Source organism: Silene latifolia, chromosome 11, assembly GCF_048544455.1.
Source record: "Silene latifolia isolate original U9 population chromosome 11, ASM4854445v1, whole genome shotgun sequence".
Classification (NCBI taxonomy): Eukaryota; Viridiplantae; Streptophyta; class Magnoliopsida; order Caryophyllales; family Caryophyllaceae; genus Silene; species Silene latifolia.
In genome coordinates this window covers 154,072,762-154,100,177 of record NC_133536.1, presented here as the reverse complement: position 1 = coordinate 154,100,177, position 27,416 = coordinate 154,072,762, and the positions used below count along the sequence as shown (strand labels likewise).

General features: G+C 38.9%; 1 protein-coding gene across 5 annotated transcripts; it reads left to right on the top strand.

The window, feature by feature from the left end:
- Positions 1-3,052: 3,052 nt before the first annotated feature.
- Positions 3,053-7,612, top strand: LOC141611976 (protein IQ-DOMAIN 2-like). 5 transcript variants are annotated; one of them, XM_074430656.1, is made up of 6 exons: positions 3,053-3,348; positions 4,078-4,162; positions 4,428-4,763; positions 5,480-5,701; positions 6,104-6,223; positions 6,660-7,612. In XM_074430656.1, exons 2-6 carry the CDS (start codon positions 4,094-4,096, stop codon positions 7,329-7,331), a joined length of 1,419 nt encoding a protein of 472 aa, XP_074286757.1. In that variant the 5' UTR covers positions 3,053-3,348; positions 4,078-4,093; the 3' UTR covers positions 7,332-7,612. The 5 variants fall into 5 exon arrangements, with proteins under 5 accessions (XP_074286757.1, XP_074286761.1, XP_074286759.1 ...); XM_074430660.1 differs by lacking the exon at positions 3,053-3,348 and adding an exon at positions 3,401-3,425; XM_074430658.1 differs by lacking the exon at positions 3,053-3,348 and adding an exon at positions 3,447-3,621.
- Positions 7,613-27,416: the final 19,804 nt, after the last annotated feature.

Genomic DNA, 27,416 nt, shown 5'->3' with positions numbered 1-27,416 from the left:
AATCAACAATGAGAAACATGTCAAGCATGCAGCCACAGAATGTCAATCGTCACAACAGTTACCAATCTTCTTTGACACGCTACTTGGCAGAATGCCAATCGACGTATCTTCTTCAACACGCTCCTTATCCACTTGCCAAATGGCCAGCTGATCCACCAAGCTTGGCAGCACCGGCCGGGGGCAATCAAAGCATCTGACACTCTCAACCTTGGACCCGCCGGCCAGCGACATCTTCTTTTCCACATTTGATGTCCATTGCACATCCATGCGGAGGGGGGATATGGTACGGCCTGAACAGAACCAAGCCGAGGAAGAAGAAGCCGGGGAAGAAATCTCAACTTGCGCAGAATACGCTCAACACTCATCGAAGGTCCATACCACGGCATAGACTACGCTGGGGGCAAATTGATGGGGGATATTCTGCACCCGCTGACCGAGTCAACATATTGAGCAAGGTCAAAGATCAAGAGACAGCAAGTCAACATGTTAGACCGCCTAACCGACGCAGCCTGTCGGCCGGTCACTTTGGGTCTCGGCTGGGCAACCGCCAGCCGGGAGACATATCCGCGTACTCATATCCAAGACCCCTCGGCATGGAGTCAACAGGGCCCGCCGCCCTGCCATGGGTCCCTCGGCCGAGGGTAGAACAGACTTTCCACCTGCTACGCCACTTGGCCCACTTGGCCACTACGTGACAAAAGGTGAAAGTCTATAAATACTCCTCAACCCTCATTGAGGAAAGGATCCACAATCTAACCTAAAACTCACTATTCATCTGGTATAAACTCCCTTATCTCTCTACAATATACTTTGTCAAGTAACATACGACTTAATCCCTTTAAGTTCACTGACTTGAGCGTCGGAGTGAGTACGCTCGGTGCAAAGCCGAGCCCTCAGTTTGTTCATCGTTTCAGGAGAGACCGAGAGGAAGAGTCAAAGCAAGGAAAGACATCCATTCACCAAGCTTGCGTGGTAAACAATACTGCTCTGGAATCACACCCGGAACAATATATATATATATATATATATATATATTTTTTTTTTTTTTTTTTCCAGATACACTTTATTTCTTTACTACATACACTTCTTATTAGATACATTATATTACATATGTAAATACAAAATTTTCAACACTAAAATTATAGATGCACTTTTACACTTTTTTAAACTAATTTTTTTACGGATACATTTTATATTTTTTGCGGATACACATGACATTAAAGCCAGATACACATTTTGATATTTCTGGATACACAAGTTTATACTTCCGGATACGCATCATATTAATACCAGATACACATGGTTATACTGCCGGATACACATGTAACTCGTATTAATACCGTGTGTATCTAGAGTGGTATTTTGTGTATCCACCCTTCTACCATACTACCACAGCCCACCACCACCTAACGCCACCACCCCCACCGCCATCAGCACTGCCCCACCCCCCAGATACGTATGTCTATACTCCCAGATACGCATATCAGCCACATACACATGTCAATAATCTCAGATACGCATATCAGTACTGCCGGATACACATGTCAATACTTCCACATACACAAATTGTATGTGTATCCAGTAGTATTCATATATGTATCTAGTAGTATTCATACACGTATCCACCCCAAACACTACTTCACACCACCTACTGCCACCACTACCACTCCACCGCCGCCACAACCCCACCGCCACCACCATCACTACACCCCAGACACGAGACCATCTGTCACCATCCGTCGTCGAAAGTAACGCATAAAAACTGAAGGTAGAAATTGTGAAATTACAAAAACGCGAAGCAGAAAGAAAAGATATATCTCCTACAATTAACCACCAACTCGCGACCACGGCCACCACCTTTCCTCCTCACACCACCCAATTTCGCGACCTAGCCACCTTGCAAGCCTAGATCTGGTCGCCAATAACACGTCGTTGATACCATCGACAACATTTGCTACCACCAGCTGCATATTTCGACCACCACCATAAGCACGACTTTCCTTCCCCCCATAAACACCGTAGATCTACTCAAATTTTTAAAATAAAATGACTCAATTCCTAGATCTACATAAAAAAAAGAGGAGTTTTCTAAAAATTAACCACACAAATGAATATGTCACAAATTTTCGAATCAAAAATTAGTTGTGGGGCTCCGGTGGATCTAATGATTCAAATCAGAAAGATTTAAAAAAAGATTTAGATCCGAATTAGAAAGATTAAAAAATCGACTTGTTTTCGACGGTGGTGGATGAGTTGTGCAGGTGAGGTTGTGAGGAGGTCACCGACGCCGACGAACAAGGGCGTCATGGGGTACTGTGACGCCGACAACAACCTTAACTATGTTCTGATGTCTTAAATCTCATTTTAAATCTCGTTTTCTTCAAAAACCAAGTGATTCAAATCATAGATCTACGGAAATCGAAGATGAATTTCAGAAAATTAATCGCATTAGTGATTTTTTTGGAGGATTTCGAATCTAATAGGGTGGTTTTTAGTTGACCTGAATAGTGAGAAAGCGGGTTACGACGAGGTGCTGAATCGACGTTTTGATGCCGGAGTTTCTGAAAGCCAGATGAGAGTGATAATATTGAAGACGAAAAGAGAGAAATGAGAGAGGAGAATGTCAGATGTGTGAGGGTAATTAGGATGAGGGTTGTTGTGTCGATAGGTGAGGATAAAGATATACTCCGTATAAGGGTGAGCGTGAGATTCAATATACACCGTCCATTTGACTCCATCTGATGGCACTTATTAAGTTCGTACAGTTCGCACCGTAATTTAGTTCGTACGGGTCATTTGACACCAAAAAAATATTAAATAAAATGAATAATTAATTAATTCATTAAAATTTACTCTTTGCGTCCCGATCACTTATTTATCCATTTTATTTTTGGATGTCTTATTCAATTATTTAACGCCAATAATTATATATCTTTCTATTTACCTATTTTGTTTAATTAGTAATTTGATATCTACACTCATCTTTCAATCAACTCAAATGTAAACAAATGTTGACCGGAATTATAAAGGACAGTACCGAAAATACGTATTTGAGCCTCTTATATGTGGGTCCTCTTCAAATAACTCTCTTGCCATCTCATATCTCTCTGGGTTTCCTCTCTCTCTCTATCTTCCTCTTTCCCTTTTTTCTGGTTAGCAAGATCGGATTGTTCCTTTCTTGCCCAGATAAAACAAGGATAAAAAATAAACTTTAATAACTTTGTACATATTTTTGTTTTTAAGGTGACAAATAAACAACAACAACAACAATAACAACAAATATGTACGTAGAGTATTAGATTTCGAGTGACAGATCTTACTACACAACAAATAATTAACTCCTTTAAGGTAAGTTTTTCGTATTCTTTTTTATTTACCACATTTTAGTTTGTTGTCAAATTTTGTCCTGTTTTTTACATTATAAGGTAAGTTTTTCAAAGTTTGTTTATATGTGGTGATCTTGTTATTTTCATTACACAAATTCTTGTTTACATCGGTTATTATTTACAACGGAGGCATAAATCCAACCCAACCAACACCTTTTTTCGGGGTGATAGGTGATACACCCCTCGATTATAATTTATAATGGTTATAAGCAAGACTAATTGTTTTCATTAATGGGTACTTCATTTTCCTGCAATTTTTGATATTTTTGTTTTTTAAATGTCATTATTCTGTGCATTGGGATAATAAACTTCACTTGTTCTCATTTCAGACGGGCCTTATGTGACCATTTTTATTGTCGGATGTGACCATTTACCATTCTGAATAAAATTGGGAGTTTATCTTAGTGTTTTATGATCAGCCAGTGTGGAATAGTGGGAGTGTTGTTGCTATCAGATCTTATGTATTCTTACAATTTTATATTATATTATTATCATGTTTCAATATTTATTTCATTGATCTTTTATTGGTTAATCTTAATTATTCAATGTGTTTTGAATGAGTCAATTTGCCTTGAACAATCAAGGACCTATTTGTGATTTTGTTATATACTTGTATGTTTATTAGCTCATGTTTTGATAATAGCTTGTAGAATGGAGATCAATCTGATGTTTTGTATGCTTAATTTGACAGTTATATGATTTAGCAAATGGGGAAGAAAGGGGGTTGGTTTTCGTCGGTGAAGAAAGCTTTAAGCCCTCAGTCTAAGAAGGATCAGGTTACAACTATATAAGACTCTTCATTTCATCATCTATTTTTCTGCGTCATTAATGAAAATTATAGATAGTAGATGTGTCATTCAGTCATTTGTCGTTCAGTGGTGGTAGGCCGGTAGTTATGACTAGGGTTCAAAACTCGTAATCATCAAAATTGCACTTGTCCCTCCCATTATTACACTGTTACACCTCAAATAATGAGAGATATTTTTTTTTTTTTTTTTTTTTTTTTTTTTTTTTTTTTTGTGTTTTGTTTTCCATCATTAGAGAGCCAAATCCAAGAAGACCCGGAATGAGGAAAACAGGACATTGGAGACAGGGATAGCTCCTTCAAAGGAACAGTTGGTTGGTGCTGAGTTCTCGTCACCTGCTCCTCCTCCACCACCTGTTGTGTCAAAGTCAACTGAGGTCAACATTAATGACGGGCAGAACAAGCACGCTTACTCAGTCGCAATTGCCACTGCTGCTGCAGCAGAAGCTGCTGTTGCAGCTGCTCAAGCTGCCGCTGAGGTTGTTCGTCTGACAACTGTACCCCGCTTTGTGGGTAAATCAAAGGAGGAAGTAGCAGCTATTAAAATTCAAACTGCTTTCCGAGGATATTTGGTATAATTAATTTCTTATCTGCCTATTACACTGTTTCCTTATAGCGCTTTGAATACCTTAGCTGTTTTCCGCAGTTTCACTTCAGTAAACTTTAGCTAGACAGTTAAAAACTTAGCCTTTTTCTCCCTTGTCAAGGACCTGAAGCTCATGAAGTCGACCACATGTTTTATAATGCAAACTTTTAATATTGGGTAACATGGAATGTTTTCAGATGTGTAATTGTGAAGATTTATTAATTGGACCAGACTTTTCTGATACTCCCTCCGTCCCGGTCAATTGTTGTCCTTTGGTTTTGGCACAAAGACCAAGGAAGGAGGAGATGACCAATAACTAAATGACAAGTGGAACAAATTGAATGAGTATGATCAAATTACTCATCAAGTTCATTCTTAAAATAGAAAGGATAACAAATGACTGAGACACCCTAAAATGGAAAAGGACAACAAATGACCGGGACAGAGGGAGTATTAATTTTCTAGGTAGCTCTATCTCCACAGGTGAAACACCCTACTCCATGGCACCCACAGGGTAACGCGTGTACTGCACTTGCCAAACTGAGGATCCTGTGGAGTAGTTTGGTTCACCAGTGGCAATAGCATTTTCCTAACTGTAGACATCAATTCCAATTTCCATTGGACGATGGAGTCTCTTCAGAAGCAATAACCTGTTTTAATTTTATTTTAAATATTGATCCATATATCATTTTTCCATTGTAGGCAAGGAGGGCACTTAGAGCTTTGAGAGGACTAGTGAGGCTAAAATCATTAATTGATGGACAATCTGTGAAACGCCAAGCAGCGACAACTCTACGATGCATGCAAACTCTGGCCCGTGTGCAATCCCAGATTCGGGCTAGGCGGCTTCGTATGTCAGAGGAAAACCTGGCTCTCCAGCGACAGCTGCAGCAGAAGCATGAGAAAGAGTTTGAGAATTTGAGAGTGAGTTTCTCTCTGCAATATTTTATCAGTCCATCTTGTAAATTTTTATTTAGGGATGCTGTGGAGGAGGGTAAGAGATCATCCAAATAGTTCCTAAATAGTCACTGAAAATTTTGTTGATGACTCGAATTCTGGGATAGCCTATACTACTATGCCATTAATGAATGAATTACTTGATTCTCACACACGCAAAAACTGAATATATACGAACCTTACGCATATTCAAGGCCACAAGAACCTAATGGTTATGCCTGGTATGAGAGTTGATATGTGAAGAAATCTCCTAGAATTGGCTATTGAGGCAGAAGTGGATGAAATTACACATCATTCGTTAGATGAACGCCCTATTTTGCTTGTTGTATTGTTGAGTAATTGGAAAGTGAACATTTTTTCCTATGCTAGATGGGAGAAACATGGGATGATAGCCCTCAGTCTAAAGAACAGATGGAGGCTAACCTACAAAACAAACAGGATGCTGCTATGCGAAGAGAACGAGCCTTAGCTTATGCATTCACTCATCAGGTACTAAATTTTTTACTTTGAAAGTTGAAACCCTTCATTTTAAGTTACCAAAGGTGGTTATTCTATATGGAACATTTGGTTAGCATAAATTTTCATATGAGACGGTCTCATGGTAAGATTATTATGAAACTCACCATACAAGTAGGCGGTCATCACTTTATTTCACTAATTTATGGGTGCGTTCGTGGGTGGGGTTATTTAGTTAAATAGGTTGATCTCATAGAATAGCTTGGGTCTGTCTCTCAAGAGACTTTTTGATTAAACAAATGCCCTTTATAATTTTTTTCTTGAGAGTACCCGCTACGTAAGGATTAATCACGGTTGTCGACAGTGAACACCACCCTAGTTGACTCCAAAACCAATAAAAAAAATTTGAAACAATAATCATATCTTGAACATATACTTGTAGACTAATTAAACTTTCACTACTATTCAGCAACCAAGGAAGAACAACAAGAACTCAAACCTGACATTCATGGACCCTAACAATCCACAATGGGGATGGAGTTGGTTAGAGCGGTGGATGGCGGCTCGACCATGGGAATCACGGAGCATGCCCGATAAGGAAAGCCATGACCACGGCTCAGTCAAGAGCTTCCAAACTCTTTCTGTTGCCGGGGAAATCAACCGAGCTTATGCTCTTCGTGATCTCAGTGCTGACAGCATTAAGCATTCTGTCAATGGTCAGAGACCAAGCCGCCCTCCCAGCCATCAGTCCCCATCAACTCCGGGTCGGGCACCATTCTCAACCCGCTCGAAGCCAAATGGGCGGGTGGCCCATGTGCAGGACGACGACGACACGAAAAGTACTATGAGCAACCAGTCAGAGCCGTCCAGGAGGCATAGCATTGGAGTATCATCAGTCAGGGACGATGAGAGCCTCGCAAGCTCCCAAGCAGTCCCTAGCTACATGGCAGCTACCAGATCGGCAAAGGCCAAGACAAAGTTGCCTAGCCCATTGGGGGCTACTCCAATATCGGATCAAAAGCCTCCTTTTGTTGGGTCTGCCAAGAAACGTCTGTCTTTCACTGGCTCTCCTGGCGTTGGACGAAGGCATTCAGTGCCCGGGAAATTAGAGAGCACCCCCGTCAAAGAGATACCTGTTTAGATATTTGTCAGGAATTGAAGGGAGACAAGTTAATAACTCATTTGAAGGCCATGTAACTACAACAGAAGATACATTATTCTTTTGACTGCTTTTATTCGTTGTCTACCACAGAGTATTATTTTTAATTTTTATCTATCACAACTTCACAAGATATCAACAATGCTCTTATACACTAGTGAGTCACATATTTTTCTCTGGTTTTAGTAGGGTGTTGGAGGTGATTGCGCAATCGGTGAAGTTCTAATGTAATGATTTTATATATAAAACTTGTTACTTTTGTACCTTTGTTTTTCGGACTCAATTTCCTTTATTGTTTGTCTGGTTATTGATTTATTGGCTTTAGTAGTTGATGGTTGATTGCATACAAAATCTTTTTATGATATTTTATTTTTAGGAAATTCCCATTTGTACACCTTTGGTATGGCTAATCCCACTTCTACCGGTTCATAAACTATACATCTGAGTTAGTACTTCTTATTGTTTATTTTCTGAGTTTTATTTTAAAGTTTTGGAGTTCTACTTTAGTATAAAGTTTTTGAGCACATTTACTATAACATTACACTAAAAAAATATAATATTGCTCAAAAACTATATTTATAAATAGTAATATGCTCAGAAAAAATGTGTAAATGATCAAACTACAAGTACTACCTCAGATGGGTAATCCTTTTTCTCCACTTCTACCCCTACTCTATAAGAAAGCCTATTTGTACAATTGTACCCTTCAACTTTCTAGTTATTCTTACTTATACCCCTTAAGTATAGTAAATGATAAATGTTGACGATAAAGTGTGGAAGAAGGGTAAAAGATGAATGTTGAAGATGAAGTGGAGACATAAAATGAATTTGAAGGGAAAAACGATGTTTGTTGGAAACATATATTTTAATTAGGGCACTCTTCTTCATATTGTTTACGTAGCCCCATAACATCTTACTTGACGATACTTAGCACTTCTTTCCCACTTCATAATGATAAGCAAGAATTCACTTAACGTGTTAAATGTTGGTTCTTAGTATTATGGTCACGATTCCTATGTAAGTACGATGTTGGAGTGTAAACTTTCTTTAAAAGTAGGGATACAAATGAGATTAGCCTATATTTGAAGGATATAAGTGAGAATAACTATAAAGTTGAAAAGTATAAATGGACTTTTCTAAAAAATAGGAATACAAATGGATAGCCAACCCAAGAGGGATACATGTGGGAATTTCTGTTTCCCCAAAGCTAGAGCTAAAATCAATACCCATGCCTCCTAAATGTGTTTTAAGAATTAGACGAGTATGATGGTCTTGCAAGTAGGGATGGCAATGGGTCGGGGACCCGACCCAGACCCTGAGGGTCGGACCCTAACGGGTCGGGTATGGGTTTCATTTTTTCAGACCCAATGGGTATGGGTCGGGTATGGGTCTTCAGAAAATATTTGGTTAGGTCCCGGGTCTAAGTTATGAGACCCATACTCGACCCTTAGACCTTTTTATTAAAGAAAAAAATCAAAATTACAACTTTTTCGAATTCATACTTGACAGATTGTAGAAACTCAACTAAAGTCTCTTTTCTTCCTCATCCCATAAAGTGATAAAACTCAACCAAACTCTTCTGACAATACCACCACTCCACCACCGACACAAGAAAACCACCACCACAAAGACGATACGCGACCGACAACCACCTCTCTAATAGCTTCTGACAACCGACAACCACCATTAACAGCAGATTAATAAACTCATAGTGTTAAAGTAGTATGAATTTTTTTTTTTTTAAATATTATAGACTATCATTTCTTTGTTAATCTTTAAAGTATTAAAGTGGTAAAGCTGGACCCGTGGGTAGACCTGAGACCCTACCCTTACCCATAGAGTCCGGGTATGGGTCCTCAAATTTTAGACCCTTGCGGGTCTGGGTCGGGTACGGGTCCAAAGGAAAAATCTCGGGTCGGATCCGGGTCTAGACGGACCCTACCCAGACCCTACCAATTGCCATCCCTACTTGCAAGAAATAGAGACATGAAGTTGTCAACTGTTGAAAAGAAATGCTTGCGTTTGTCTTGAGTCAGTGTCTTGAATGTCCTGATGGATAAAATTATGACAGCTGCTGCATCAAGTTCAACCTTTCGATTAAGAGAAACAGAATAATGACGTTTTTTACTCCCCCCTCTCTTGCACATGAAGTAATGCTTTTAAAAAGGTCAAAATTGAAGTTACTGAATTTTGTGATTATTTGTTGGCGTAAAGCATATTAGAACATGCGAGTAAATGATTGCTTTTGCGTTTTCATTGCGGGTTTTAGTTGTCCATATGCGTATTATATGCACTGTTTTGCACGTTGGTTACAATTGTCTTTAAATGATGTGGTTAAAGAGGTGCCTGAATTGTGGCAATTTTTTCAAATCTCACTATAATTGTGAACTTTGTCATTTCCTCCGCTAAAAGATATTCTATGTTAAAAGCTCTTCGAGAAGAAGAAATCTTCGAATTAGTGGTTGTTGGTACACTTAAGACGGGGTCGGGGAAAAAAAATCAAGCAACGACTTTGCAAAGGGCAGAAGCTACTCCTTAGGGTTCACATTTGCGCTCTATTTCAAGTCTTATTAAGTTGTTTACAGCTACCCGATTAACTATTGATGGTTTGTATTTGAATGGAATAGACAGAGTGCGAGGAGAAGCTAAGGCGGTCGGTAAGGCTTTGAAAAAATTTGATTTTGTATTTTGTTTACATATGATGCATGATATCATAAAAACTACCGATTTTTTATGTCAAGCACTGCAAAGAAAAGACATTGATATATTGAATGCTCTACACTCTCTTGTGACTACGAAAGAAAAACTTCGAGATATGAGAGAAAATGGCTGGGATAATCTGATTGAAAAGGTTAAAGCATTTTGTTCTGAACATGATATTTGTATGCCAGATATGTCGACTCCTTACAAGAAAGGCATGAGAAGTTTTGAAAAGGATATAACAAATGAACATTATTATTGATTTAACATACTTAATGGTGTGATAGACTTTTAGCTCGGAGAACTTGATAGAAAATTTACGGATTGTTCTAAGGAGATTCTGACTCTTGGCGCATCATTTGATGCACGTTAAAATTTTCTAGCATTGAAAAGTGAAGATTTGTGCAAACTCGCTATGAAATATTATTCTTTAGATTTTTCATCAAATGACATACGTGCACTAGATCTAGAGTGTGCCTTCTTTGTGGCGGATGTTAAAAAAGATCCAAGTGTTGAACTATATATATTGATGATGACAAGTCCTTAATCGTTTCTTTACCTCTTGACTAATATGTTGGCTAGAAATGAAATGTTGCAGGACAAGATTCAACCGTCAAAGGAGTTGGAAGCAATTGTTCAAGTCTTGTTCGTGTGTCTAGCTGATTGTAAGGGTATAGTCTTTAAGTATGTTCTGAATAGTCCTAAAGACTGTTCAGTTCTTAATGGTTTGTTAAAACACGGCTGTGATCTTTTTCTGGTTTTATTTAACAAAAGATTTCGCAAAAGATAATCTTGAAATATGATTTTGACTGAAAATATTATGTTGAAACTTTCTTATCTTGTGCAAAATACTATCTTCTAATTTAGTTAAGAAATTACCTTGGAAAAGAAGTCAGAATTTTTTGTGGAATATTTTATGATATTGTATTATTTGAAGATAATTTGTTTCTTAAAATTTAGGAATAAGATGCCAACAATCTTTTCCTATATAAGGAGTATGAGAAACCAGCGGGCGGACATTGAGTTTTGAGCATTAAAAAGTCTTTATTATTTTGGCAAACCTTTCACGTGAGTTTCAAAGTTATTTTGCAAATCATTTCTTTCAATTGGAAACTTTAACTTAGTTTGCAAAATCCTTTAAGCCGTGTTCTTGAACCATTCTTGAGTGCTTATGTTCTTATATTCATAAGGTTAATTTTGTTCTCTATTGTTCTAATTCATTGAACCATCTAAGGAGACAAATTGTGTTGTAATCTTCTTTTTGTGAGTGAGTGTTTATTGGGGTACGGAGTTGTACTCGAGTCGCACGATCAGGGTTGATCGTGGGGGTTTTCTTTGTAATCGGGTTTGGTTATAAAGAAAATATTAATAAGAGAGAGGGTGGACGTAGACCTTTAGAGAGTAGGTCGAACAACGTTAAAATTCTTGTGTCTCGTGCCTTTTCTCTTTATTTGTTTTATTTCTCGTTCATTCTTATAGATCTTATTTCACGCATACTAACAGAACAATACAGCACAATGCTTATTGTTTGTACAACCACCGAGACTGTTCAAGTCGTATGTGTATTGTTTCAGTATCGAACGAGAACTATCCTTTCGCTTTAAAGTTTAAACAATTAAAAAGGGTACTTAATTCATCTCTTCCCCCTCTTAAGTACCGGATCGATAAACTCAACAATTGGTATTAGAGACTCGTGCTCTTGATTACCGTACCGCAAAGAGTTTGATTCTTTTGAGTTTATCTGTTTATCTTTTATTTTTCAATGAATTCCAAATCTGTCAAATGTCTTGTCTTTGATGGCACGGACTATGGCTGGTGGAAAAATCGTATGTTGCATTTCATACAAGGAACAAATTATGAATGTTGGGTAATCATCGAAAATGGTCCTCTCGCTATCTCTACCACCAATGCTAATGGTGTGTCTAGTGTAAAAGCACCCAAGGACTACACATCTGATGATTATAAAAAGGCAGAGAAGAACTCTAGGGCCATATCACTCATGTAATCCGGAATTGGCGAATCGAAAACTAGTCGTATTGCAGGATGTAAAATGGCCAAACAAATCTGGGATAGTCTAGCACTAGCCCATGAGGGAACTGTGCAAGTAAAGAAACAATGTATTGATCTCTTAATGCAACAATACGAGTCCTTTAGAATGCAAGATGATGAGTAAATAAAGAGTATGTCTTCTCGTTTTTCAAACATAACTAACAGGCTTTCAAATCTTGGTCGACAATTTGAAACTGAGGACATTGTTCGTAAAATTTTAAGAAGTCTTACCAAGAAATGGCGACAAAAGGTCACGACTATTGAAGAGGCTATGGATTTGACCACTCTCACCTATGAAGCTTAAATGGGATCTCTTATGGCACACAAAATAACTCTTGACAATGATGCCGATGAGAAACCCAAAGCTAAGGGACTAGTCTTGAATGCCATCTCAAGTGATAATGAAAGTGATCTTGAGGAGGAAGTTGCCTCGCTATCTAAACGAATTGCTAAAATAATTAGAAAGCAAAATCAAGGAAGTTCGAAAGTTATAAGCCGAAAAAATCTGTTTCTTCGTCTTCTTCACCACGACAAAAGTATAGAATGCACTGTTTTGGATGTGGTGATCAAGATCATCACGTTCGAAATTGTCCCAAATGGGAAGAGGAGAGATCTAAGGATATAAGTGAAAAATCTAAGCAAGAGTACAAACGTGCAATGATTGTTGCAGTTTGGGGTGAGTCTGATTCAGAAGACGATGAACCCATCAAAGAATCCGAAGAAAAGCTCTGTCTTAGATCTACTTACAAACCAAGGACACAACGTAAGAAGTATGTTGACTCCGTCAAGTTCCTCATGGCTAATTCTGAAGCATCAGATAGCAAATCCGATGACGAGGTAAGTCTCTCAAATCTTAAAGTTCAAATTAGGTCTTTATCTAAGAGCAAAATTGTGAGATTACTTGATGAGACCTTGGACACTAGTTATGAACAAAAAAGGCATCTTGATGCAATGCAATCTGAAATAGAAAGTATAGCGAAGGAGAACTTTCAGTTAAAACGTGATCTGAAGGACATAACTAAACGAACAGTCGACCAGGCTATTCATTCTGAACTTACTGCCAATAACGAGTCTCTTGTTAATAAGATCCATGTTTTAACTAAGGAATTAGATGAGATAAAAAAGATGCATGTTACTAGTTCAACCACCTATTCTGGAATTCGCTCTAAATTTGATAGATTTAATGTTGATTATGACGCTCTCCTTGATAAGAATAAGAAATTACTTGTAAAAGTTAGGAATTTGGAGACCGATTTGAGTAATGCCCGAAATGTGGTTGCTAAATGGGAAGGTAGTGGTACTGTGCTAAACTTTATGGTTAACCAATCTAAGAACACTAATAAACTTGGATTAGGTTATGACTCTCGTTCTGACTTTAAACAAAACAGTTCACCACACTGTACTGTTTGGGTCCCAGAACAGAAAGTAAACATACGTCCGAACTGTTCAAAACAGAACGACTCTATTACTGCTGGCTTTAAAAGACCTGAACCCAATGAAAGAGACTTTCGCAAGCGTAAGTATGTGGGCTTACCTGAATACATCATTTGCAAATTTTGTTGACACACAGGACACGTATTTAATGCCAGCGAAAAATGTTTAAGTCATTTGGATCGAAACATAAGAGTTGTTAAGAAAATGTGGATTAGGAAAGATATTTTAGATACTGTTCGTCATAAGAAGGGACCCAAACTTGTTTGGGTTCCTAAATCATCTAACTAATCTCTCTTGTAGGGCCATATGAGAGGAGGCAGCCGTTGGTATCTTGATAGCGGATGTTCACGACATATGACAGGTAATAGAAACCAATTCCTCTCATTATCGGCATACGATGGTAGAAATGTGATATTTAGAGACAATAAAAAAGGTGAAGTAATTGGTATGGGTAAAGTCGGTAAGTCTCTTTCACAATCCATTGATGATGTGTTGCTTGTGAAGGGTCTTAAACATAATTTGATTAGTATTTCTCAATTATGTGACAAAGGAAATAAAGTCAAGTTTCATGCAAACCTTTGTTTGTAATCAAGGAAAGTACTAATGAAATTGTTCTTCAAGGTAAGAGAGTTAACAACATTTATGCGGCTGACTTAGGAAGCATTCCTAGGGAAACAATTAAGTGTTTGTTCGTAATGCAAAACGATCCTATTTTATGGCATAAGAAGTTTGGACATGTTGGCTTCTCATCTCTAAACAAACTTTACAAACTCGATTTAGTGGAAGGTTTACTTTCTATGAAGTTTCAAATTGAAGGAGTTTGTGATGTTTGTGCTTGATCCAAACATGTCCAAAGTTCCTTTAAATCTAAAAGGTTCGTTAGCACCACCAAGCCTCTAGAACTCATTCACATGGATTTATGTGGTCCGATGAGGATTAGAAGCCGAGGTAGAAGTCTTTATGTGTGTGTTCTAGTAGAAGATTACTCACAGTTTGTTTGGACTTTATTTTTACATGCTAAAAGTGAAACTTTCGAAGAGTTTCATGCTTTGATTAAGAAACTCCAAAATAATCATGGTCACAAATTGATCTCCATTAGAACCGACCATGGAAGAGAATTTGAGAATGATTCGTTTATATCGTTTTGCAGGGAACATGGTATTGATCATAACTTTTCCGCTCGTAGGACACCGCAACAAAATGGAGTAGTGGAAAGAATTAATAGAACATTGGAAGACATGACTAGATCCATGTTGCTTTGTAGCGAATTACCCAGAAACTTTTGGGCCGAAGCTGTGAATACAACCTGCTATATTCATAACCGTGTTGCTATTAAATTTATCCATAAGAAAACAGCTTATGAGCTTCTATATGGGCGAAATCCATTTATTTCACATTTCCGCTACATTGAATCTAAATGCTATGTTCACAATAATGGCTAAAATAATTTGGAAAATTTTAATCCAAGAAACGATGAGGCGGTTTTCATAGGATAGTCAAAAGAAAGCTAGGATGATGAGAGTGTACATATAATCTTTGATGAAACTAATGTTCTTAATGCTGAATTACAGGAGGATGATGATTTCCAGATTGGATTTGTAGATGATGATCCCCTTGATTTAGAAGAAGAACCCTCGTCATTAGAAGGAACAAGCGCTGAAGAGCCCACAAATTCAGGGGGAACTAAACAGAACAGGGAACTGTTCAATCAAGAGAAATCTACGAGCACGGCTGATCATGAACAGACAGATAAAGAGTTTAATGTAGATACAAACTAGACATCCGGTGGCGCAGACGAATCAGGAAGCACAAACAGGGAAGCCGAGCATAATTAAACAGACACCAGTGCTGTTCGATCTACGCCTAAACCAGAGATATTTGTTCCTTGACGTTGGAAGCATTAAAAGCTCGTATCCTTTGGATAACATCTTGACCAATATTTATCAGAAGTGCTCAACCATAGCCACCAAAGGAAGTGAATACATCTACTAATTGTGGTTCTCAAATCCTATGGGTAAGGCAACAATTACGGGATTGAGGTATGATTATTAAGTGTATGCTTATTCCTATGATAACACGAGTGCTTTTAGTTTTTCAAATATCCCGTTCATCACTTTTTCATGATCATATAGAAAAAGAGAACATATGCTTAAAATTTTATAAAACTGAAGATCAGTTGTCCGATATTTTCTCTAATCCATTGGGTAAGGAACAATTTGAGAAAATCCGATTAGAATTAGGTCTATTAAATAGTGGCTAATAGTCAATTTTGTCTTAAAATTAATTCCTCGATGATTGACTAGAATGGAGTAGTTGTGATATTGAGTTGGTAAATTCTCCTTTTCGTTATTGAGCTTGATTGTAGTCTACTTACTCTAGTCGTTTATTTCTTTCAAATAAACTAGTAATAAGTTGACATGTCTTTTGAGTTGTTACTATGATTACATATTCATGTGCAATTTGGCAAAATACATATAACCGTATCCTTATTAACCTTACCCATATCTCCCTATCCACCCTATTTACCTCAACCGACCTTCTTACCTATATTAAGCCTCCCTCTTCCTTTCCCAATTACCAACCCAAATTAAACACTCCTCCAAACCCTAACCCTCTTTGCTCACCATAAAACTCACACACTCCCAAAACCCCAAACCACCACCAAATCCAACACTATGACACCCTACCAAATACAACCAAACCTACTAGCTCAACCCAAAATCCATTTCCTTTACCCAAACCCATCACCTGGCCAGCCACCATCTCTACCCCATATGCAACCATTTTCGAGCAACTGGCTACAGAAATCGAGGGGCCCTAAAATCATGACACACAACCTGATGCCTCTATTATTTGCTTGCCAAAGTCATAAAGGGGTGATTGAGAAAATTGTGACTGAAGAGGGGGAAAAAAAAAGAAAGCTTCGGTGACAAAAAAAAAAGAAAAAAAAAAGTGAAAAGTGTGGGCTTGAAGTTTGTGAATGGCCTTGTCCACTTGATGTTTTACAATATTTTGACCCAAATGCTTATATAAAACATCCATTCGTTCCCGGATCCTTGATGGTACTTACCAATTTGTGTTCAATTGCATTCGTCGTACTATTACTCCTCGGGTGTATTCTAAGGGAAATTGCTCTATATATTTCTGATTTGCTTCTCATGTAACACGTTATGAAGTCTAAGCATGTGAATCTTGCGTCGGTTATATTTCATTACATTAGAGACGCGTTGTTCGAGGATATGGATGACTACGTAAGATGCATATTCGGGTTATTGATTAGCTTGCGTGGACAGTGTTATGATGCTGCCATGTCTAGTACATCTCTTGGGACTATTGACATTTTTAGTTCTCAGTTGGTTCTCTCGGTGGAAGTGGCTTGTGGTCTCGGGAGAATTGAGAAAGGGATGGTGGCTATCAACAACAAACTTGCCCAACTTACCTCCATTCACATATCCTAGCCTATTTACCTTACTCGATCGAGTAAGTGCATATTACGGGTAAGTGTGACACTCGATCGAGTAAGGGGCACTCGATCGAGTAAGTCACTTACTCGATCGAGTAAGTGCGTATTACGGGTTGTTTTAGCTGAGTTTTGTTAATAACGCGAGATTAATATAAAAGGCTTCCGTCATTATTCTTAATCATTTTTACCTTCAAAAACCTTTCAAGAGAAAAGAAAAGAAGTTACGTAGTTCGCATCCGTCGCGTTATTAGCAAATCCCAAGGCTAGGATCATCAGACTGTCTTGTTCTTTGCGCCGTTGTGATCGTCGTGTCGAGGGTAAGCTTCTTGTATAATTTTTATAATGATTTGATAAGTTTGTTTAAAACCCTAATTGGGTAGATTTGGGGGTCTTGGGAGCATTGTATTGATTAGGTGATAATTATATGCATATGTGTTATAGGAGGAGGATTTGTAGAGGAACGATATTGATTAGCTGCTGTGACGGTTTGTGATTGCTATTCCAGGTAGAGTTTACTTACTCAGTATTGCTTACATGGCATTGGTGATAATTGATTGTTGTTGTTAATGTATATCATATCGGTATTGGATTTGGTGATTGTTGATTGTATAGTTGGTTGTATAACTGTCTGTGGTTTGCGAGGTGCGTCCTCGGCTGAGTGGAGTTACTTGCGAGAGTGGCTTCACGACCTTGATTCGTCTTCTGTGGAACCCGCCACAGAAGGGATGTGCACATTTAGGAACTATGGTTTATCGCTCGGATGATATGAGCGAGGCTTAGGTGGGAACGGTTGTGGTCCCCCACTGGCGGTGTGGAATACTTGTTGCGATGAGTATTTTGGCAAGACTACACACTTTAGTGTGTAGTCAGGTATGTGGCGATGTGTTGGAGATTGGTTTGGTTAGAATGGATTGTAGTATTGCTTTTATTGCAGCTGTGTTGTTTTGTGTAATCAGTACTGACCTCGTTTAATTATTTTAAAAACTGTGGTGATCCATTCGGGGATGGTGAGCACTTATTGAGCATGTATGATATGGCTTACGCGAGGGATAGCTGGGATGGAGTTATCACATGAGTCACTAGAGTCTTCCTCTGTGTCATGAACTTAGTTTATTTCAGTTGGTTTTACAGTTTTGAGAAACAGTTGTATTTACTTTATCCAGTTTGATTTTTGGGGCTTGTATCACTTTAAACTCATTTATTAAAGTATGTTTCTTTATGGTCTATTTGATATACATTTGCTCGGGTAACCACGATGGTAGCATTCTCATGCCTTAAGTGGTCCTGGTAAGGCAGTTGGAGTGTGGGGGTGTTACAAAGTGGTATCCGAGCGACGATTTTGGAACCTGTAACTAATGAACACAATGAACTTAGGGATTGAAAATAAAATGAACCCGGGTAGGAGTTGTTAGGAGCTAATGCAAAGACTTGGAAGACGTCCTAAAGTCGCGATCTCGCCCTACAACTTTGAACCAGTCACTATAGGGTGTGTGTCGGGATTGTTATGTGTTTATCTCGTAGGTTAAATATCTATATAGAAGTGTGTTGTGTGAATTGGTGGATGAATGCATGTGGAGGATAAAAGATGTTGTGGTGAAAGATGATGAGTATATAAGTATGTATGTTGATTGAATACGGAATTGCATGATAGATGATTTATAACGTGGCTTGTTAGAAACATGTGAAGTAAGTTGTCGTTTGTTGTATATATATAGTTTGTATGTTTGTCGTTTTGTATATAAGTATAGTTGGTTGGAAGTGTTGAGTTGAGCATGCAGGTAGTATACGAGTCAGCATGACTCGATCGAGTGGGGGGCACTCGATCGAGTGGGTGAGTGACTCGATCGAGTGAGTGTGACTCAATCGAGTGGGGTGTTTTTCGTTTCTGGGCAGTGTACTGTTTTTGGGCACTCGATCGAGTAGGTAGGGACACTCGATCGAGTAGGGTCAGCTCGATCGAGTAAGTATGTGGCTCGATCGAGTAAGTTTTTGGATGTATTCTGGTCAAGTTCTGGAGTCGAGGCACTCAATCGAGTAGGTGGGCAACTCGATCGAGTGGCCTCAACTCGATCGAGTGGGGTGTGATACTCGATCGAGTAGGTACGGTATAGGTCATATACGTGTTTGATATATGGGAAGTGTGTTTATGTTTACCTTTCCTCTTATATAGTTTCAAGATGTCGCCAAAGAGGAATGCGTTGTATGCCAGGGCTGAGAATATGAGTGTTGATGAGATAGTTAAGATGCTAGAGCATCAAGATGCGCTTACAGAGGCCCTAAAGAAGTTCAGGAAAGATAAAGAGGCGGGTGTGGATTTTGCCAAGATGAGTATAAAATTGCAAGGTTTAACCCAAAAGAGTACATGGGCACGGGTGCGCCAATATTGCTTGATAATTGGCACAGAGAGATGGAGAATATACTTAATGTGGTTCATTGCCCTGAGGACTTTAGAGTGGAACAAGCTGCGTTCTACTTGAGAGATACAGCTGGAGAGTGGCGGGACAAGGTTAGGGAGAGTGCCTTGCTCTATATGTGAAACAGGGGTTGTCAGCTATACCTTGGGGTGAGTTCAAGAAAGCTATACGATGCGAGTTTGTGCCGGACATGTGCGTAGTAAGTTGAGAGAGGAGTTTAATGACTTCAGATATAACAGTGGCTGTGTACTATCACAAGTTCAATGAGAAGTCTAGGTATGCTGAGGACATGGGGCTGAATCAGGAGAACTTAACATTGAGGTTTGAGAAGGGTCTGACACCTAAGATAATGGAGAAGTTGCCGGTAGAAGTCCTTACTGATGTTAAGGAGGTGTATGAGCACGCTGGGAGAGCTGAGAGGTTGGTATAGATGGCTAAGGAGAATAGGGAAAGAGCTTCTTAGAAGAGGAAGGGTGAGACTGAGGGTGGTGGTGGTTAGTCTACTTACAAGAGGGGCGACTATAACTAGCTGAGAGCTTACTCTTCGGGGTCGGGGTTCAGTGGAGGAGCTTCTTTTAGGCGTGGCCGTGGTGATGGTAGTAGCATCTAAGGTTTATCTTGCTTTAACTGTGGCGGTATGGGCCACAAGAGACATAAGTGTACCAGTGCTGTGGGCAGGGGTTTCCAGCGACCATCGCAGGGGAGTTTCTCTTAGGGTCCATCTCAGAGCTATGCTAGTAACATGCCAGCTGGTTCGTGGAATAATCAGGGTGGTCAGAGTAACAACAATGGTGGGGCTAATCGCAATGGCAGTAATTCATATCAGAGACCAGCGACGAACAACAACCAGGGGTCAGCTGCTAAGCCGTCTACTTCTTCTAGTACTGTCCAGGGAGGTGGACAGAAGACTAGTGGTAAGCTCTTCATGATGGAGAACAAATCAGCAGAGGATAATTCTCACGTTATCACAAGTACTTTTCTTGTTAAAGGAGTCTTTACATTTGTTTTGTTTGATTCGGGGGTGTCACAGTCTTTTGTATCATCGAGTCATGCTAAGCTTTTGGGTTTGAGAGAGTTTGAGTATGTAAAAGAGGAGGTATTTATACCGTCGGGTGAGTCTGTATCTTGTGGGAGGTTGTATAAGGGTGTGTCTATGATAGTTGGGCAGGTTGACCTACCAGTGGACTTGTTAGAATTTCATTTGGACGGTTTTGAGATGATAGTTGGTATGGACTGGTTGGGTAAGTACAAAGCTAGAATAGATTGTCACCAAAAGAGAGTCTCTTTGAGAGGTCCTAAGGGAGTTAGTGTGTCTTATCGTGGGTTTGTTGTCAAACCCAAAGTCAAGTTGATTGCAGCAGTGACATTGAAGTCTTATCTGAGGAAGGGGTGTCCGTTGATCTTATGCCATGTGAGAGACCATAGTATGGTGAGTTTGACAGTTGATCAGATACCAGTGGTGGGAGAGTTTCCAGATGTCTTTCCGGAGGAGATGCCAGGTTTACCACTAAAGAGGGAGATAAATTTTAGTGTGGAGTTGAAACCAGGGACGGGACCAATCTCTAAGGCCCCGTAACGCATGGGTCCTAAGGAGTTGGATGAGCTGAAGAAACAGCTGGAAGATTTGATTGATAAGGGATACATTAGACCTAGTGTATCACCGTGGGGAGCACCAGTTCTGTTTTTGAAAAAGAAAGATGGGAGTTTGAGGTTGTGCATCGATTACAGAGAGTTGAACAGGGTTACAGTGAAGAACAAGTATCCTTTGCCGAGGATAGATGATTTGTTTGATCAACTGAACGGGGCAGCTGTCTTTTCTAAGATTGATTTGAGGTCGGGTTACCATCAGGTGAAGATTCGGGATGAGGACATACCGAAGACAACTTTTACATCGAGGTATGGTAACTATGACTATGTTGTGATGCCGTTTGGGTTATCTAATACACCTGTAGTGTTTATGGATTTGATGAACCGGGTCTTCAGTCAGTTTTTGGATCGGTTTGTTATGGTTTTTATCGATGATATCTTAGTCTACTCTAAGACTAAGGAGGAGCATGAGGAGAATTTGAGGTTAGTGCTGCAGACTTTGCGTGACAATCAGCTGTATGCAAAGTTGTCTAAGTGTGAGTTCTGGCTCGAGGAATTTGATTTTCTGAGGCATGTGATTTCAAAGAAGGGTGTTGCTATGGATCCGGCAAAGATAGAGGCAGTCACTCGGTGGGAAGCACCAAATAATGTAGCAGAGATCAGGAGTTTCTTGGGTTTGGCAGGGTACTATCGTCGGTTTGTGAAAGACTTTTCTAAGATAGCCAGAACTATGACAGCGTTGATGAGGAAAGAGAACAGGTTTCGTTGGGATGAAAGTTGTGAGACGGCGTTCCAAACACTAAAGGAGCGTTTGACCATAGCTCCAGTCTTGGCATTACCTGAAGGGTGTGAGAACTTTGAGGTGTATACAGATGCTTCAAAGAATGGTTTGGAATGTGTGTTGATGCAAAACGGGAAAGTAATTGCCTATGCTTCTAGGCAATTGAAGCCTTATCAGGAGAACTATTTGACACATGATCTGGAGTTGGGTGCAGTTGTGTTTGCTCTCAAGATTTGGAGGCACTATCTTTATGGGGCAACCTTTAAGGTGTTTTCAGATTACAAGAGTCTCAAATATATCTTCACTCAAAAGGAGCTGAACATGAGACAGAGGAGGTGGATGAAGCTGATTGGGGATTATGATATGGATATTATATACCATAAAGGGAAAGCTAATGTGGTTGCAGATGCGTTAAGCAGGAAGAGTGTGCACTCTCTATGCACAACTATGTCTTTAATGAGGTTGAGAGATGAGGTGGGGAAGATGGGGATACATAGGATATAGAAAGGGGATGCTAGAGGGGATTTGACAATGGAGCCAGACCTTTATGATGATATTCGCAGGAAGTAGGTTTTGGATCCTAAGATCGAGGAGTGGAGAGCTGGAGTAGAGAAAGGGACAGTGTCTCGGTTTTCTATTCATACAGATGACAGTGTGAGATTCGATGGGAGATGGTATGTTCCTAGCGATGAGGAGTTGAAAAAGGTGATAATGATAGAGGCTCATTGCACACTATATTCGGTACATCCAGGTGGTGACAAGTTATATAAAGATTTGAAGAAGACTTTCTGGTGGCCTGGGATGAAGAAGGATACAACTGAGTTTGTAGCTCGATGTTTGACATGTCAGAGGGTTAAGGGAGAGCAGCAATGACCACAAGGTAAGATTCAATCTCTTGAGGTACTCGAGTGGAAATGGGAGTCCATTTATATGGATTTTATAGTGGGTATACCGAGGAGTCAACAGGGTAGCAACATGATATGGGTTATAGTTGATCGGTTGACTAAGTCAGCTCACTTTATGCCGATGAAAGATAATTGGACAAAGACACAGTTAGCTTTGTGGTTCGTTTTCATGGGGTGCCTAAGGATATTGTGTCAGATAGAGATGCGAGGTTCATATCACGGTTCTGGAAAGAGTTGCAGGAGTTGATGGGAACTACTTTGAAGATGAGTACTGCATTTCATCCTGCGATAAATGGAAAGACAGAGAGGACCATTAAGACTTTGGAGGATATTTTGCGATCTTGTGTTATGGATTTTGGTGGTAGCTGGGAGGAGAGATTGGATCTGATTGAGTTTTCTTATAACAACAGCTATCACATGAGTATTGAGATGGCACTGTTTGAGGCTTTTTATGGGAGGAGGTGTAGGAGTCCGATTTGCTGGGATGATAGAGCTGATGCAGTGGTTTTAGGACCACAGATGGTACAAGAGATGATAGAACAGGTTCAGCTGATCAAGCAAAAGATGAAAGCAGCCCAGGATCGACAAAAGAGTTATGCAGATTTACATCATCGTGACGTAGAGTTTCAGGTTTGGGACAAGGTTCTTTTGAAAGTGTCTCCTATGCGTGGGGTTATGAGATTTGGTAAGAAAGGGAAGCTGAGCCAGAAGTTTATCGGACCATATAAGATTTTAGATCGTGTGGGTGATGTTGCTTACCGGTTAGCGTTGCCAGTAGCTTTGGATAGGGTGCATAATATGTTTCATGTGTCTTAGTTACGGAAGTATGTGAGCGAACCTTCACATGTGTTAGAGGTAGAGAACATAGAGTTGGATGAGTCCTTGTCTTATCCCGAGGTGCCCTAACAGATTCTTGATCGCAAGGTTAGGAAAACTAGACATGGGGAAACGGTGTTGCTTAAGGTTCTTTGGTCTAACCATGAGGTTGAGGAGGCTACTTGGGAGGCGGAAGAGGCTATGAGGGAGCGATATCCGTCTCTTTTTGATCAGGGTGTGTGGTTACGGGGACGTAACCATGTTTCTTTTAGGGGGGTAGGAGATGGTTGCATAACGTTTTTGTATGGTTTATGTTGGTTTTAGTACAATTAGTAGTTGTTTTGAGTCAGTCTGAGTGTTGGTTGGGAGTTGTGTTTTGAGTTTTGTGTTGAGTATTGGTTATGTTGTTGTGTCGGAGTCGAGTTAGTATGTGTTGTTTTTGGGTATAGGTTGAACTTCGGGGATGAAGTTCCTTTTAAGGAGGGAAGACTGTAATACTACGGTTTTCTATGTCTATGGGTACTCTATCGAGTGGGGCTTTACTCTATCGAGTAAGTATCTTTTTACGCAAACAGTAGCTGATCTGATGGGTACTCGATCGAGTAAGTGTGACTTACTCGATCGAGTGCCCCTTACTCGATCGAGTGTCACACTTACTCGATTGTAACACCCCCGATTTTTCAGCTAAATTAAAACTAACTTTTACATACAAAACTAGCCGAAATACAAGGATATTATAATTAATATACAAAGTCTCTTATTACAAATCTCTTTTACCTAATAAAATATAAAGTAAAACAACTTTTACAAAGTTTTATATAAAATCTCCACTTGAAATAAAATCCTTTTGAACGGCAGCGGAAGTGACCTGAAAGCAAAATCAGAAGACAGAAAGGAACTACCCCATGACGAATAGCCCCGAAGGGAGAAAACACGTCAGCCGGAAAACTGAGTAACAGATAATACCTCAATATAACACAGACATGTAAAAATAAAAATAAACAGAGAGAATAATTAAAACACTCCCCGTTAACTCATCTCATACCCAAACCTACTCCATAATATAATACACTCTCTCGTCTAAATAATTAACCAAGTTTCATCTCATTACTCTGTTCGCTCATTACTTTGTCTCATAATATAATAATCCAATGTAACCATGTATCGTATTCTCATCGTCGACCCTAAGACAAAGACAAGGGGTGAGTGAACTGGCGGATAAAACCGCGAAACAATACTTCTATCTCAATATCGATTTCAAACTCAAATAACTCAATAACCATGGTCACACTGGACCGTAAACATAACTCGGCACAACGGCCTCAATAACTCAATACCAGTAACCGATTTTCATCTCAATTTCAATATCGATATTGTCAAAGGTTCACAGAACCGTGCTCAACACTTAGAGTAAAACTCTAAGCTACTCAACCACAAGTCTCGGTCAAAGAAATCGACAACAACAATTACAATACGAGAATCCAAATTTCATATAATCCGTTCTGAGATCGGGCAAACTAACAAGTTGATTTAGTTAACCCACACAAACAATTTCCCTGAGTCAATATGGCCATTTGCAAATCATATGCACTAAAAATCCTTGTACACTACTCCCTGGTAATCTCTTTGAGTAACCATTTCTTTATTAATGAAACCCTTAGTATGTGAGTCTCACAACTTCATAGCACACCATCCTCACAAAAAGACACAATATAACTTAGACGACAAAGATTAACTTATCAAAAGAAAATATAATAGCTAGTATTATAAATAATACGGGTAACAATAATAATCACGATTCAGAGTCAAGAATTAATTCAAGTACCTAGCACGAATAAATAACACATAAGCACACAACCCCGAACAATAATAGTAATAATAGGATCGGTAAAATCGTGTTACCTTAAAATCCTTAGCAATAATAATTACCAACTTAAGTCCATCCATTCTACGACGGAATACCATAGATTTATTAAAATCACTCCTCAACTCTAACATTATGTACATTACAATTCAGAATCTCAATTAACTAATTAATTTCGGGATTCGTCCACTATATCTATATGTTGTGCATAGCCCAAATTAAAATTATACCATTATTCTTCTACTTAGTTCACATGATATACAAATCTCTATTTTCATGGATTTCTATACAACCACTGGAATATGAAATGGATTGTTGGAATATGAAATGGTGCAACTGATCCCCTATCCATCCAACTATAACTGCAACAATACAGCACAACACCATGTAATATTATGTCTAAAGTTGCATCATCCAACTCCGAATAGTTAGCTAGATCAGTACACTATACACCACTATATTTGTACAGCTTCTACCCCTCTCAGCCATGATAATCAACAAAATCAAACTGAAATTGTTCATAAACGCTTCCAAGAATCAACATATTAAACAACAATACCCCTTTAAAGGGAAGGGTGGTGGACAATGCAACACAATTAAATATTGGAACAAACGGAAAGGAAAATGAGATTATTTAGTTTAGTATTGCTATTGATAAAACAAATGATCTTAATTTATCTCTACAAAAATGGCTTGCTTGTGATATAAATAAAGCATTAGTAAATTCCTCGAAACTTAACAATAGGAGTACGTCTGACCATTAATTTAATGTGCACACCTCTACGTACTGACAAGAGTATCTAATGGTGGAGCTAAAACTCGCTCCACTTTATATAGCTACTAAAGGCATTTTCTTATATACGGCTCGCCACTGTGGGTTGTGAGCCAACACTATTTCAAAATCAGCTCGCCACTGCGGGTTGTGAGCCAACTATTTCAAATTCGGCTCGCCACTGCGGGTTGTGAGCCAACTATTTCAAATTCGGCTCGCCACTGCGGGTTGTGAGCCAACTATTTCAAATTCGGCTCGCCACTGCGGGTTGTGAGCCAACTATTTCAAATATTACTAGATACATTGAATAAAGTTGTAAAATTCCGAATCAAAGCTCGGTCGCCATTTTACAAAGAAGATAAATAACTCAAAAATTTGCTTAACTTACTTTAGGTGGTCCTAAAGAACATTTAACAGATAATCAATCAGCTACAAATCAATATTTCAGTTACAAAAGGATCAAGTCTCTTACTTAATAGTGATAATACGACCGGTCAGAGAGTCTCTTCTATAAACTCTGCGTCTACAATTTACAATTACCCTTATTAGCTGCAATCAACACCATAGCTCTCGTTTTCACATTTTGACAAGCAAAATAAAATAAATGGCATTTGTCACCACTAATTAAGTTTTCAAACATAAAAATTAAGCTGATAAACCCATCCCCTAGTTCCCTGATATTCATTAGCTACCGTCAATAATAAACCCAACTTATTTTTCACCATCAAGTGGGTTTCAATTGAAACAATCCTGGTGAAACTCATAATTCTAAATAACCTACAATTGAATAAGATGTCTTGTACTTTCATTCTATCAGACGATTAACAACACCCCAATATCACATGACTAACACTTAAATACATATAAACAATAATCTTGTATTTGGATGATTCATACTTGCCCACATCCACTAAATTAAAGAAATTAGGCATCAATACCAGCTATTTGACATATACAATCATCTACACCAATAATAATTCATATTGATTTTATCTTAATAAACAACCTCAATTTAATTAGATAAAAGAACTAAAGAAAAGAAAATACATACATCGGTATGGTATAGAAAATGGATCCGAAGAAGGCTGGTAGAGAAATAGTAGGCTAATATTTCTTCTTGAGATTTATGGTGAACAAAAATGAAGGAGAGAAAGAAAGAAAGGTGGAGGATGTCCATTAGAATGTCAGGCGGTGGAGTAGTTTATAGATTGTTCTATTTTTTTTTTTTTAAACTGAAGTATTAAAATGAATATGTATAAATGGGGTATTACAATATTTCCCC